This window comes from Solanum pennellii, chromosome 7 (assembly GCF_001406875.1).
Source record: "Solanum pennellii chromosome 7, SPENNV200".
In the NCBI taxonomy this organism is placed as follows: Eukaryota; Viridiplantae; Streptophyta; class Magnoliopsida; order Solanales; family Solanaceae; genus Solanum; species Solanum pennellii.
Genome location: NC_028643.1, coordinates 296022 through 308783, shown reverse-complemented (window position 1 = coordinate 308783; position 12762 = coordinate 296022). Strand labels below are relative to the sequence as shown.

Genomic DNA, 12762 nt, shown 5'->3' with positions numbered 1-12762 from the left:
AGGTAGCTTGCTACTAACAATAGAGAAAAAACAATAAATTTACGTAACAACCAACACAATCATGGTATTAAAACTAACAATACAGTATAATACAACAGGTAATAACCAGAAAAAAAAAAGGTGTAAGCTGAAACTGTGTATGTTGCGAGGCAATAATGCATGAAGTATATACTAAAACTTCATCCTTCTTCTTTTGTGTCGTCTTCTCTTTTTTGCCTCAATTCTTCTCTTTGCCTCAATTTTCAAAAGGATCCTGTTGATGTGTTGGTTGACAATGTTTACAAACCATTTTGGTCTCCCTGTTAAGAAAATGATATATACTATAAACATCCCAAACACTGATCCACAACCACATCCTATTATTGCAGCTCTCCAATCCATAAAACCTGAATCTTCTTCGTCTTTAATATCAGGTAGAGTAGAACGAGGCATCTCATTGTCTCCGCAGTTTCTTGACAAGGGAAATCCACATAATCCAGCATTTCCTGAATATGAATCATTTTCAAATGTATCAAGCTGTGGACCTCTAGGTATGCGTCCCATCAGGCGGTTCTGTGAGAGATTCATGACAGCAAGAGATTTCAGTGAAGCAATTTCTTGAGGAATGTTCCCTGAAAGTTGGTTCCACGAAAGGTCTAACGACTCAAGAACGGATAAATTTCCAAAAGACTGAGGTATAGGTCCAATAAGGCTGTTGTGTGACAAATTCAACCCGCGAAGTGAACCAAGATTGCCAATGGATTTTGGTACATCACCTTTAAATTTGTTGTTTGAGAAGTCAATGGTTGTGAAGATAGAAAGAATCCTCACAAGTTCAATCTGCTGTCCTTTTATAGACAATGTCAAGGAATCATGGTATCGAACTTCTCCAATATAAGTTAAAGGAGTTCCCGTTTGATCTTCTATTATCATGGATTTCAAGTTGTTGAAGAACCTTTCTGACAGGTTTCCAGTGAAGTCATTATAAGAGAGATCAAGGATTTTCAGCTTTGAGAATAAGACTTGGTTTCTTGTAATGGTAATCGGGCCATGTAACTTATTGGATCTCAAACTGAGAACTTGCAGCCTAGGAAGTGATCCTAACCATTTGGGAAATGTATCATTCAACAAGTTTTCTCCGAGATCAACTACTTCGAGCCCTCTGCAATTGGTAAGCTTTCTTGGTAACACTCCTTCTAGTTTATTTTTCCGCAAATTGAGACTTCTCAGACTACTTCCCTTACCAAAGTTATTTGGAATTGTCCCGCTAAAATGATTGTTGTGCAGGTCCAACACTGAGAGACTTGTGCTCATGTTCACTAAACATTTTGGAATTACTCCACTCAGGCTGTTATTGGACAAATCAAGAATCACAAGGGAACTCATTTTGCATAATGGTGAATTAGGTAACTTCCCCGTGAAGTTATTGTTCGAGGCTATGAAGAGGAACAAAAAGGGAGGTGGAGCAGGTAATTCTCCTTGAATCAAGTTAGATCCAATATCAAGATAGTAAAGACTCTCAAAGTTATGAAGCAGGTCAATAGCAGTTAGAAAGTTGCTAGAAAGATTCAAATAAGACACTGAGACTTGCCAATTGGACCATGCCCAATCAGGAATTTTTCCATGCATCTTGTTGTTAGAAAGATCTAAGTTACCAATGTATTTTGCAGCTCGTAGGAAATTTAACTCCCTTATGTTGCAAGAAGATGCATACAAACTTCCAAGAGAAGTAGGCAACGACGCATCTTTTTGACTGGAAAATACAGACAGATTGTTAAAAGAAAGGCCAAGACGTCGAAGTTGTTTGCATTTTGAAAATAACCCAATATCTAGACCACCGGAAAGGTTGTTTGTAGAAAGATCAAGTGTTGTCAAGTTCACTAGTTTAGAGAATGATGTTGGAATTGGTCCATTCAGCTTATTGTCACCGACATCAACAACTTCTAACAAGTTGTATCTGACTTCCTTAAGTTGGCCAGTTAGTTGATTGCTTCTCAAAACTAAGTATTTTAAGGAAGGAAGATTGAATATCCAAGATGGTATTTCTCCGCTAAGGGAGTTATATGGTAGGAAGAGCAAGATGAGGTTAGGGAATCCGGTGCTGATGCTAGAAGGAATAGGACCAGTTATAGAACAATTTGAGAGGTCTAAACTCTCTAGCTCTGTTAGGTTTGTAACCGAGGATGGAAAAAGTCCCGTAAAGAGGTTATATGAAAGAGACAAAGATTTGAGCTTGGTGAAGTTACCGAAAATATCTGGAATGTTTCCTGTAAGGTTGTTAGATGAGATATCAAACTCAACAAGTTGCACCAGATTTAATATTGTTGATGGTAGTTGACCATTGAAGTTGTTGGAGAAGAGTTGCAAATTCGTGAGCTCGGTGAGATCACCGATAGTTGGAGGAATGTTACCAGAGAAGTAGCAGCCTGATATATCTAATTTCCTCAAAGAGTTGAGATGACCAATAGAATCTGGTATATTCCCCGAAAAGCCTGAGGAAGAAAGATCTAATTCCCTTAAAGAGTTGCTGCAGTTCCATTGAGTTGTTGGCAAATGCCCTGTGAGATACAAGTTGCTCCCTAAGTTAAGCATTTGCAATCTTGGTAAATGGAAAATGTCATCAGGGATTTTCCCAGACAATTCCGTTCCGACAAGATTCAGCTTTTGTAAGGAAGAGGACAAGTTTGATGGGAGTGATGAAGATATATATGTTGAGGTGAGGTAAAGCTCCCTTAGTTGAGTTAAGTTTTGAAGGAGCATTTTGAAAGTGTGAGGTTCAACTCTCAACTCCTCAATACCTGCAGAAAGATCAAGTGATATCAACTTAGATAGATATGAGACTTGTAAAGGTACTGTCCCTGAAAAACCAGAACGCGATAGATTAAGATGTGTCAAACTCGGAAACCAGCCAAATTTGCTTGAAATTTGGGAAGGTGAGAAATCATTGTAAGCTAAATTAAGGTTTTGAAGATGAGAAAGTTGGAAGAGGGTGCTGTTGGAGTCAATTGTTCCATGAAGTTGGCTACAACTAAGATCAAGACGAGTTATTCGACCTGTAACTTTATCACATGTTACACCATCCCAAGTACAACAATCAGTGGTTCTATTCCAAGAAAGTGTCTTTGGATAGGGAAAGTAACCATTGGATTCACAATCAGCAGAAGCAGAGTCATCTATGGACAGTTTAAGCTTCAGGTTTTGCAAAACCAAACTCTCGTCTCGTCGACATAGATGACTTGAAAAGATAACAAGTGGATATTGCAACACAAGAAGAAGAAGAAATAGACAGCTCATGATCTACACAAAAGCAATAAGTACTTGAGAAATGAAGGAATAATTCACAAGATTTTATATACTTGAGGTATGAACTATCTTCCTTGACTCCTTCTAGAACAAGTAATAAAATCCAGCCTCATTGATGGTCAAATCATTATGCAGCTTGCATTCATAGTTAGATAATTTTGTGTGTGTATATGTTAAATGTCAACTCTATTTTTTTCTGTTTGACTGACGGTTTGATCGCGCTAGGAGTATCTTTGACATTCAAACTTGATAAATTCAGATGATTGCGACTCTATATATAAATGACTAGTCATCCGTCACCCCAGTGGTTTGATCTAGTGGTCGATAAAGTGCATGAGAGATCAGGATTCAAATCCCGGATGGCTCATAAATCTCTCCTTGACTCCTTCTAGAACATGTAATTAAGAAGTATTTAAAGCTCCATACAGGTTTGTCTATATAGAGTATATAATATCATATATGTTATTTAGTCAATTGGTAATGCCTACCTGTCACGTTGAGAAAAATATCAAGATAGTCCCTTAAGTATACATCTAGAGTTATGTTTCATCCCTCTAATATTACAAAATGGAGACAGGTTGGTGCACCAAACTCTCGCTATGCACGAGCAGGATATGAGGAAGGATCGGACCAGAAGGGTCTATTGTACGCAATCTTACCCTACATATTTACTCAAAGAAGAAAAGTAAGTATGAAAGCTGTAGGCTGAGCACTAATTAAAGCAAACCTTTCTCGGCCTTTTGACTAAGATCAATAATTGGGATTCATAATTTCTAAAATAAGACAAATCAAATCAATTGGAAAGAGTAGCATATATCATCTTGCAACCAATTGTGTAATTGTTGCATTGTCAATGTCAAATTCCCCATTTGGAATAATATTGTCAACTTGATCTTCATCTTGTCTCGTAGAAAATGCAGGCATCTTTGGAGTATTCATAACTAAATTTTCAATATTTTTGAACGTAGATGAAATTTCCAACATTTTAGGCCTACCAATGGATTTTTTTGGACACATAATTATGCAATTTGCATGCATTTTAATAGTTTACTAGAATATATACATAATTCGAGTTGTGTATTCAATCAGCGATGTCACATGCTAGTTTATGAATAAACTGTCTATACTCGAGTAGTTTGAATTTGAATTGATGATTACCCTGCTGCCTATTTATTAGTTGACCTCAGTCCATCAAAATTTGAGATCAAATTACTTCATAAATTTAAAAAAAAAAAAGAATACTTCATGAAAATTTTGTTAACAAAACATTTTAGAAAAATACAATTTCTTATTTAATATGTTATATATATATATATATATATATATGTATGTATATATATATATACACACACACACAACTATAATAAAGAAAATTATAATTTTACTAGGCACTAAAAATTATAAAACAAATAAATAAAGCAACCAAAACTTAATAATACTTGAACAGATTAGATTTTTATCCGTTTTTGATTTATTTCAGTATTATTTTGATTTTTGGTGGATGCACTTTTTTGATTGGGAAAATGTCTCATATAATAATAATTGGTCTTTGGATTATTTTGTTTGTTTATTTATTGGTCTTTGGATTATTTGATCGATGGATGCACGATCTTTATTTATTGGACAAAATGGCTAATAAATTGACTAGTTAATCTTTAGGAACAAGTCAAGTAAGAAATTTGGGCAATGTTGTTTTCTTCTATAAATTGGATATTTATTATGCTATAATTTGTGGACGTATAAAAATTTATTCACAATCGATATTAGCATATATTTTATTTTATTAAATATTTATTTATGATAAATTAGTAATTATAGTATTGTTTTTATAGTTTTTATATTTCTTGTACATTAATAATCGTATAATTTTGTTATGCTTACTGTTCAGATTAATTTATTATGCTTTTACTTTCTATTATTCTCTTTTCAACAAGTAGAGTGTCAATTAAGTGAAATATTTAAGAAGTCATAGAAGATAGTTTAAGACAAATATTCTCATAATAATCTAAGGCTATTTACTCTTTCTTGAGAGTGTAGTGTACAAAAACAACAAAAATATAACATAGACTACTTTTTGAAGGATCAATATTCTCATAACTTTCAAAACTATTTTACTTCGACTCTTCAAAATATTGCCACAATCATGCCGTATCCTCCACATATACACTACTTCTGAAGGACCAAATACATACTTAATGACATTTTCAAAGAGTCCAAGCAAAATAGCTATGAAAGATTGATTTTTTTCCAAGATATTGTTAGATTTATCACCACATTAAAGTAATCTGAATTTTATCACAGCACAAAATTTATCTGCAGAATGCCATGAAAAGAGAAATGACAACAAGAAAAAAAAACTTGATCTTGGAGAAGTCATGGAGCTAAGAAGCTGCAAGCAATTTGCATTAGAAATGGTACTGTCAATAACATCATTTCCAGAAGAAAATAACGAAATAGAAGGTGGGATGGAGTACTACTACATATTGACACTATAACTCCTAAAAGGGAGAAAATTAGTAATGCTGCAACCTAGCTAGATCCTCTTTTTGCTGACAGCTATAGAAAACTTCATAGTTAAATCCATATTGTTCCTTCATCTAACATGCCTCCATCTTGCTCCTGCGTTGCATAACGAAAATTCCTTCAAAATGAAGTCTGAAGAGCACAAAAGTTTCGAAAAGCACTCCCTTTTGCTTTCTTGGTAATGTATGTTAAATGAGAAAAGAATGTCAGACAAGAATGTGATGAGCAAAATCTGCTGGCAAAAATAAAAAAGAGAACTTTTTGAATTTTGATGCCTAGCGACCCCTGATAACCTAAGGCTAGTGGTGATTAGACTGATGTGGTATCTTGGAAACTAGGATATGACGGTATACAAATAAGAGTCATGGCATTCAATCTCATATTGCAAGAAATTCAAGAATTTCTGGGACACTAGCAAGAGCAAAAATAGTTGAGAAGTATACTGTTTTTGATTAATAGACTGATTCAACTTGAAAAGAGATGAAATGAACAATGTACTCGGAGTAGAAGAACACAACAGACATTGACTACATATTGGTGTACAGGTCGATATAAGTATGCACCTTACTGACATCAGATTTAGTGCCAGATGAATCCCAAAGGGGAAACAGTGTTTAATCCTGAGAAGCTATAGGAAGAGATAACCAACATAGCCATTTGATTCAGCCCCGCTTTTTGTGGTATTGATTGCTATTGTTGGTGAAGCAAGAATATGTCATCACCCCCTCTGCAGATTTTTTTTTCATGAGTTGGATGCAAAATCCAGCTATACATTTAACTATTGACGTACAAGTCAGGTTTATCTCGTTCAAATACATATCTTACATTGAACTAGTGTTTTCTATGTATATTGTTTATGCTGAAAAAAGTAATATTCGGACATTTCAAGATTAGAGAAGGTAATCATACCCGTTTCATTGCAGTCATAAGATCATCCAGGGAGTCATAGCCTTGTGGACTAAAACCAACTTGTTGCTTTGTTGGCTCCAAGAGGTATTCTTCATTTGACCTTGTCCTTGAATCTGGGGTCAACTTTTCATGCTCGGTGTGCTGCACGAGTGTCGAAGAACCTCCACTCGATCTACCAATCAATGACATGTCCATCCTTCTTCCAAAGTTCTCATTGTTTTGGTTCATACTGTGGCTTAAAGAAGCCATGCTACCATCGTTGGGAACCTGAGAACTTAAGTTGTTGCCGAAAGTATTATTTGAGTTGTGGGAATATTGTTGTTTATTATCAGCCCATGCTTGAGATGGTGTTTGATTCATACTCTGAACAGCACTAGCCATACTTTGACGGTATTGGATTTCTCCCCTTGAATCTTCAAAAGGAGGAGAAACTGAGGTGGTGGAAGTAAAATCAAGAGGGCTATTCTGTAAATGAGCCGCCGCTTCCCTTACACTATTTTGTGGCAAATGGCTGTTAATGAAGGATTCAGTCAATGGGAAAGAATTAGACTGGAACTTCGATAGCTGAACGGAATTTTGCCAGTCATTACATCTACCATGTTCCAGAAAGTTGGAAGATCCATTAACACCAGTATTGAACGAGTCTGAGCTAAAGGGAGTTATGTTTTGAGAGTGCTGATTTCCAAATCCTCCCCCAGTCAGTGGTTGCTGGGGATTCCCTTGAAGCAACATCGGATTATTGGGTAAGGAGTTATTCGAGCAACCGAGCACATCAGTTGTTAGCAGTCTCGACTCGTCCAAAGGAATATGCGCTGAGGACTTACTCTGCTGCAATTGATCAAGCTCCAATGATGCAGGAATGCCTTGAAATAAACTAGCATTCTGGCTGGCAGGCGGAATGCTTGGATTCAGTTTTGTGAAAGCATTAACGGAATTGCTCAAATTTTGACCATGACTAGGTTGGAGTAGCTGAGAAGCTGCAAGGTTGCGCACACTTAGACCAGCAGCACTATTTAGTCTGCCAAGCATGCCCCCTGAACTGTACGATGACAAGGCAGCATGAGTATATCGTCCTGATCCACCCAATGTTCGAAAATCTCCAAGCCCATCCAGTGACCCCATTCGCACATAGTCCCTTCCCCCTAATGCGGCAACCATGTTTGCTTGTTGGGTTTGAACTGAATTGATCCTTTTCAAGTAAAGCCTATACTTCTGCAGAACAGAAAAGAAAACAGATTAAGAATTCTGAAACTGTAATCTTTTTCATTTAGCAACAATGAGGGTAGGATGTACACAGACCTTACCCCTACCTTTGTAAGGTAGAGAGGCTGTTTCCAATAGATCCTCGGCTCAAAAGAAAGGTATCCAACGCTGTATTGTTAAGAAAGTAGACATCCAGTTCTTCTGCCCCCTCCACCCCCCTCAGTTACCTACTAACCTTCTTCCATGTTATGTCCAATCACCTCCCCAAGTTCTTCTTCGGCCTACCGCTACATCTACTAACTCTTGCTAAATCAACCTCTCATACCTCCTTACTGTCGCATGCTCACAGCTACTCATCACGTGCTCTTAAATTACTCAACTAAGAGAATTGAGCTCCATTTAATCAGTATAATGTTAACAGATAGCTGTTTTAGATTCAGACACTACTGCATTACTACTTCCCAATTTCCACGAAATATCCCAAGATGTGAAGCATAATTTGCAGCCATTTGCTAATTAACATTCCTAGAATATAGCAAGGTTATTTCATATTTTTCTCTAATAGCCACATGAAAGCATAATCCAAGGCGAGAGAGCAAAATCCGATATTCTCACAAATGATTCATCATTGTGAAACATTTATTGGCCAGTGCTTCAAAAATATTGACCTTGTTCACATCCACTATCCAAGCCATGTCTAATAGATCACTAATTGTGTAATGATTTAAAGAAAAAGGATCAAATAGAACAAATGAAATAACAAAGAAGAAGGAGATAAGACTAGTGCCTGCAGATGGCTTGCCACATTTTCCCTTGTAAGCCCGTCAACATTCATCAAGTCAAGAATCCTCTTTGGGACAGCTTCTGCAATAGAAATAGGACAGAAATATCCATTTAATACGGGAAAATTCATAACAAGCATAGTCGGAGAAATACTTAACAATGCTAAAGAACTCACTTTCGATGCCCAACTGACCAACAGCTGCAACAAACTTCCTGTGAAGTTCTATAGACCAAACGACACGAGCTCTCTTCTGAGTTGTTGGATCTTCATTGTCATTTCCATTTTCATCATTCTCATCTTCTTCATCCTTCCTTTTCTTGTTACATTTTCCATTTGGATATACATTACCTGTTGGTGATTGCCCTCGACCACTTTCTCCACTTACCTGATAAGATTTGTCTTGATCATTAGACTTGCTCTGGCTCTTAGGCTCAACCTTCTTTTTTCTGATAACATGTTGCCATATGTTCCTCAACTCCTCAATTCGAACAGGTTTTACCAAATAGTCACAAGCACCATGATCGATTCCCTTCCTTACAAGTTTGGTATCGCTGTTTGCAGACAACACTGAACCAAACGAAAAGTTCAAACATCAACTAATTCAGAAATTCTTAAGTGTTAAATCCAGACATTACCCCAAAGATCCTCTATTACAAGTGAAACAAAATGCAATTAGTTACTCGAAGCTAATATAGAATCACAAGGGAGCAAAAAACGTTCTATTTTTTTTTTTGGTTTAACCATATGGTATCCAAAACCTATTGGTCCGACTAATCCAAATTCACTCCACGTAATCTCATCAAAAAGGTAAGTTCTCCTTATCAGGAATTTCTCCATTCCCTGGATTTGAACCCGAGAACTCCAGTCAAGGGTGGAGGGATCCAATACATCCCACAATATCCATTAGTGCTAAAGGGATCAAAAAGTTGAAAACGATAGATCTATGCAAATAAGATAAATGAAGATGTTTTACTTACTTATGACTGGAAGATCCATCTCAAGACCAACAAGTTCAAGAAGTTTAAAGCCATCCATATCAGGCATGTGAACATCACTGATGACCAAATCAAATCTATCTCTATTCTCCCTCAACATCTTCAATGCCATTCTTGCCTGACTTGTTGTAGTTACTGTGCAAAAACAAAAGATCTTCAGAATAATAATGCAATTTATCAACAATCATGAAGAGGAAAAGACAAAAGATTCATAAAGCTAGAAAGATCTCAAAATAAATCAGGAAAATCTAGGCTAGTAAAACTTGAATAGCAAATGATTCAAAATAGAGAATTTGGGAATTGAATATGTATAAAAGCAAAAGTAAAAAAGTAAATCAAAAGAACTCCAATATCCCTTGTTGTTCTATCAATAATTATTATTGAAAGGACATGGTCAAAATCAAATAGAAACTGTACTATATTTTCCAGGGCAAAAGAGTTTAAAATGCTCCTGTTGAGTGTTGAAAACAAGAAACAACAATGATAAAACAAGAAAAAGAGTTCCTTTGTTTTTTTCTCACATAAAAACAGAAAAACTACTTCAAAACTAGTCCTCACAAACAAGAAATCAAGCACCTAATTGGCAAATTATCATAATTAACCAAAAACAAATAAATCCATAGCATCAAGCATTTACCCTGATACTGGCATTTCCTGAGCAAACCATCCAAAAGCTTCAAACAAATAGGGTCATCATCAACAGCAAGAACTCTCATACCAATAGGAAAATTATCATAATTATTTCCCCTTTCACCACCACTCATATTCCCTCTAATTTCTTCCACAGTCATTTTCTTGAACCCCCCACACACACCAAAAAAAAAAGATTGCACCTCAAAATCAAGAATCCCAGACAAAAAAGTTCAAAACTTTACCACAAAACACACAAGACAAATTACTTCCTTGAATATTTCTCAAACCCCCATAAACTCCAACTGCCAGAATAAATCCAAACACACACAAAAGTTCAAAACTTTACCACAAAACAAATCAGTTCCTTGAATCTTACTCAAAACCCCATAAACTCCAACAGCCAGAATAAATCCAAACACACAAAAAAGTTCAAAACTTTACCACAAAACATACAAAACAAATCACTTTCTTGAGTTTTCTCAAAACCCCATAAACCCCAGTTGTTTCAATAAATCCAAACACACAAAACAAATCACTTTCTTAAATCTTATATCAAAATCCCATAAACCTCAATTGCCTCACTAAATCCAAACACATAAAAAAGAGATCAAAGACTGAAACTTTGAAATGGTTTGTAGTAAGTAAGTAATAAAGCTGTACGTGTGGACAATGATGGTTTATGGCTTGGTTATAACCCAACAATGCAACAAATCATACAAAAAAAAATTCTAGTCATCACAACTAAACTTTTTCTTCTTCTTCTGTTTGTGTTTGTCTTTTTTGCTTTTTTTTTCCTAATATGCTCACCCACCCCCTTACCCTCTATACCCCTCTACTCCATTGGTGGGTAATAAAATATTGCTTATTGGTGTGTGTTATATAATAGTGAATATATGTATTATTATATAATATAATGAAAGTGAATAATAGAGGTTTGTTTATTATAGAACCTTTTTTGAAGCATGCATTTTTGGAAGTAAGCTTTTTTTTAGATTTGTATTTATAAAAAAAAACATAATATATAAATATTGTATTTTTTAACTTAATTTCAGTTGACATCTATCAGTATAATTATAGAATACATATTGGTAATTCATGTGATATACATTCAAAATTGATTAGTATCTTGTCATGTACTTAATTTAGCATTAGTTGATATTTATATCATTCAATAATGTTTGCACGAGTTGACATATGAACATATATAAAGTTAAACAAATAAAAACATGCATCTGACAATTCAATACACTTAAATTTACTTGTATTAAGCCATATACAATGTGTATGTTTATTATTCAACTTCATAAAAGCTAAGTGACTATTTTTACATATTCAAAATTAACGAACATAAATAATCCATTAAGATCAAGTTAAAAAGGACACGTTTTATGTATTATGAATTTAACAAAAGTATACCATGTGACACATATGTACACACTCACAATTCAAGAAATCTTGGCCATTCATTGGTCACGAAAATTATGGCTAAGTTTTCTTGAATCTTAATTAGATTTACCTTTTAAATCAAGATTGCCAACTAATCAAAACTTTCATATCCTTTATTCCTTTTATGTTCTAATGACTTCTTATCTCTTTTCTTTTAAGTTTATCAATTATGTCAATTATAGAAGAAGAAAAAAAGAGTAAGTATTTTGCATAAGGATTAAAACTTGTTGAGGTGGAGAAAAATAATGGATAATCATTAATGAAGAATCTTGGTTAATTATTCAAGGTATAAATGCTAATTGTATTTTTCTATTTATAGAAATCATTTAATGCCTCCACATTCTAACCATTTCTATCTTTAGAGTTTGAGGTTTGAGTAATTTGGGGTTCCATTTTTGTTTAATTGTTTTGAACTTTTTTAAAATAGACTCACTTTATGAAATGACTAGTTACACTTTTCAACATGTTATTTATGCGATAATTATTTTTTGAATTTTCTAACACAAAATATTTTATTCATCAAATTGTCAGATTCATTTTATGAAAGGTCTAATTAACACATCAATTAAAGTGTTTAAATTATATACATGGTATTATAGAGTATTTTAAAAACATGTTTGAGAGGGATATAAATGTAATTATAACTTCCTAAACATGTGCTATACTATTTGAGTCAATGAAGATTTAAAATTACTTGTTTAGTACTAAACATTTTTTGCCTTTTTAATTCTCAAAGTTGAAACATAACTGCAGTTTGAAAATTTTTCCTTTTAAGGCAACATTCACTAACTTTTCTTTAATAAAAATAAATGTTTAGATATTTTAAGTGGAAAAATTAGTGTAATTAATAGAGAATAACAATATACTATCTTTTTCTGTTCATTAGGACTTTAAGACACTTCCTTAGATAAATTTGTTAATGAAACTTCCCTCTATTTTTCTTCATTTTCAATATATATATATATATATATATACATACATACACGT

The 12762-nt window shown here is 34.4% G+C and overlaps 2 protein-coding genes across 3 annotated transcripts; both read right to left on the bottom strand.

Annotated features, from left to right (window-relative positions):
* Positions 1–171: 171 nt before the first annotated feature.
* Positions 172–4206, bottom strand: LOC107024708 (receptor-like protein 6). Its single transcript, XM_015225691.2, has 2 exons — positions 4111–4206; positions 172–3276 (listed from the first exon to the last, which is right to left on the bottom strand). Exons 1-2 carry the CDS (start codon positions 4204–4206, stop codon positions 172–174), a joined length of 3201 nt encoding a protein of 1066 aa, XP_015081177.1.
* A 1440-nt stretch (positions 4207–5646) lies between these two features.
* LOC107023987 (two-component response regulator ORR24-like) lies at positions 5647–11170 on the bottom strand. Of its 2 annotated transcripts, XR_003579448.1 has the most exons (7): positions 10334–11170; positions 9679–9831; positions 8876–9268; positions 8705–8781; positions 6715–7926; positions 6369–6532; positions 5647–5901 (listed from the first exon to the last, which is right to left on the bottom strand). XR_003579448.1 is itself a non-coding variant. In XM_015224846.2 (6 exons), exons 1-6 carry the CDS (start codon positions 10485–10487, stop codon positions 5857–5859), a joined length of 2034 nt encoding a protein of 677 aa, XP_015080332.1. In that variant the 5' UTR covers positions 10488–11170; the 3' UTR covers positions 5647–5856. The 2 variants fall into 2 exon arrangements, 1 of the variants encoding a protein (XP_015080332.1); XM_015224846.2 differs by lacking the exon at positions 6369–6532.
* Positions 11171–12762: the final 1592 nt, after the last annotated feature.

Coding starts and splice junctions, on each gene's coding strand:
- LOC107024708 (XM_015225691.2), bottom strand. CDS start 4,206: ATGCCTGCATTTTCTACGAGACAAGATGAAGATCAAGTTGACAATATT. Junction 3,277..4,110: donor ATGCAACAATTACACAATTG/GTTGCAAGATGA, acceptor GCTTTTGTGTAG/ATCATGAGCTGTCTATTTCT.
- LOC107023987 (XM_015224846.2), bottom strand. CDS start 10,487: ATGACTGTGGAAGAAATTAGAGGGAATATGAGTGGTGGTGAAAGGGGA. Junction 7,927..8,704: donor ATGTGGCAAGCCATCTGCAG/GCACTAGTCTTA, acceptor TCTGTTCTGCAG/AAGTATAGGCTTTACTTGAA. Junction 5,902..6,714: donor TTATGACTGCAATGAAACGG/GTATGATTACCT, acceptor TATGCAACGCAG/GAGCAAGATGGAGGCATGTT.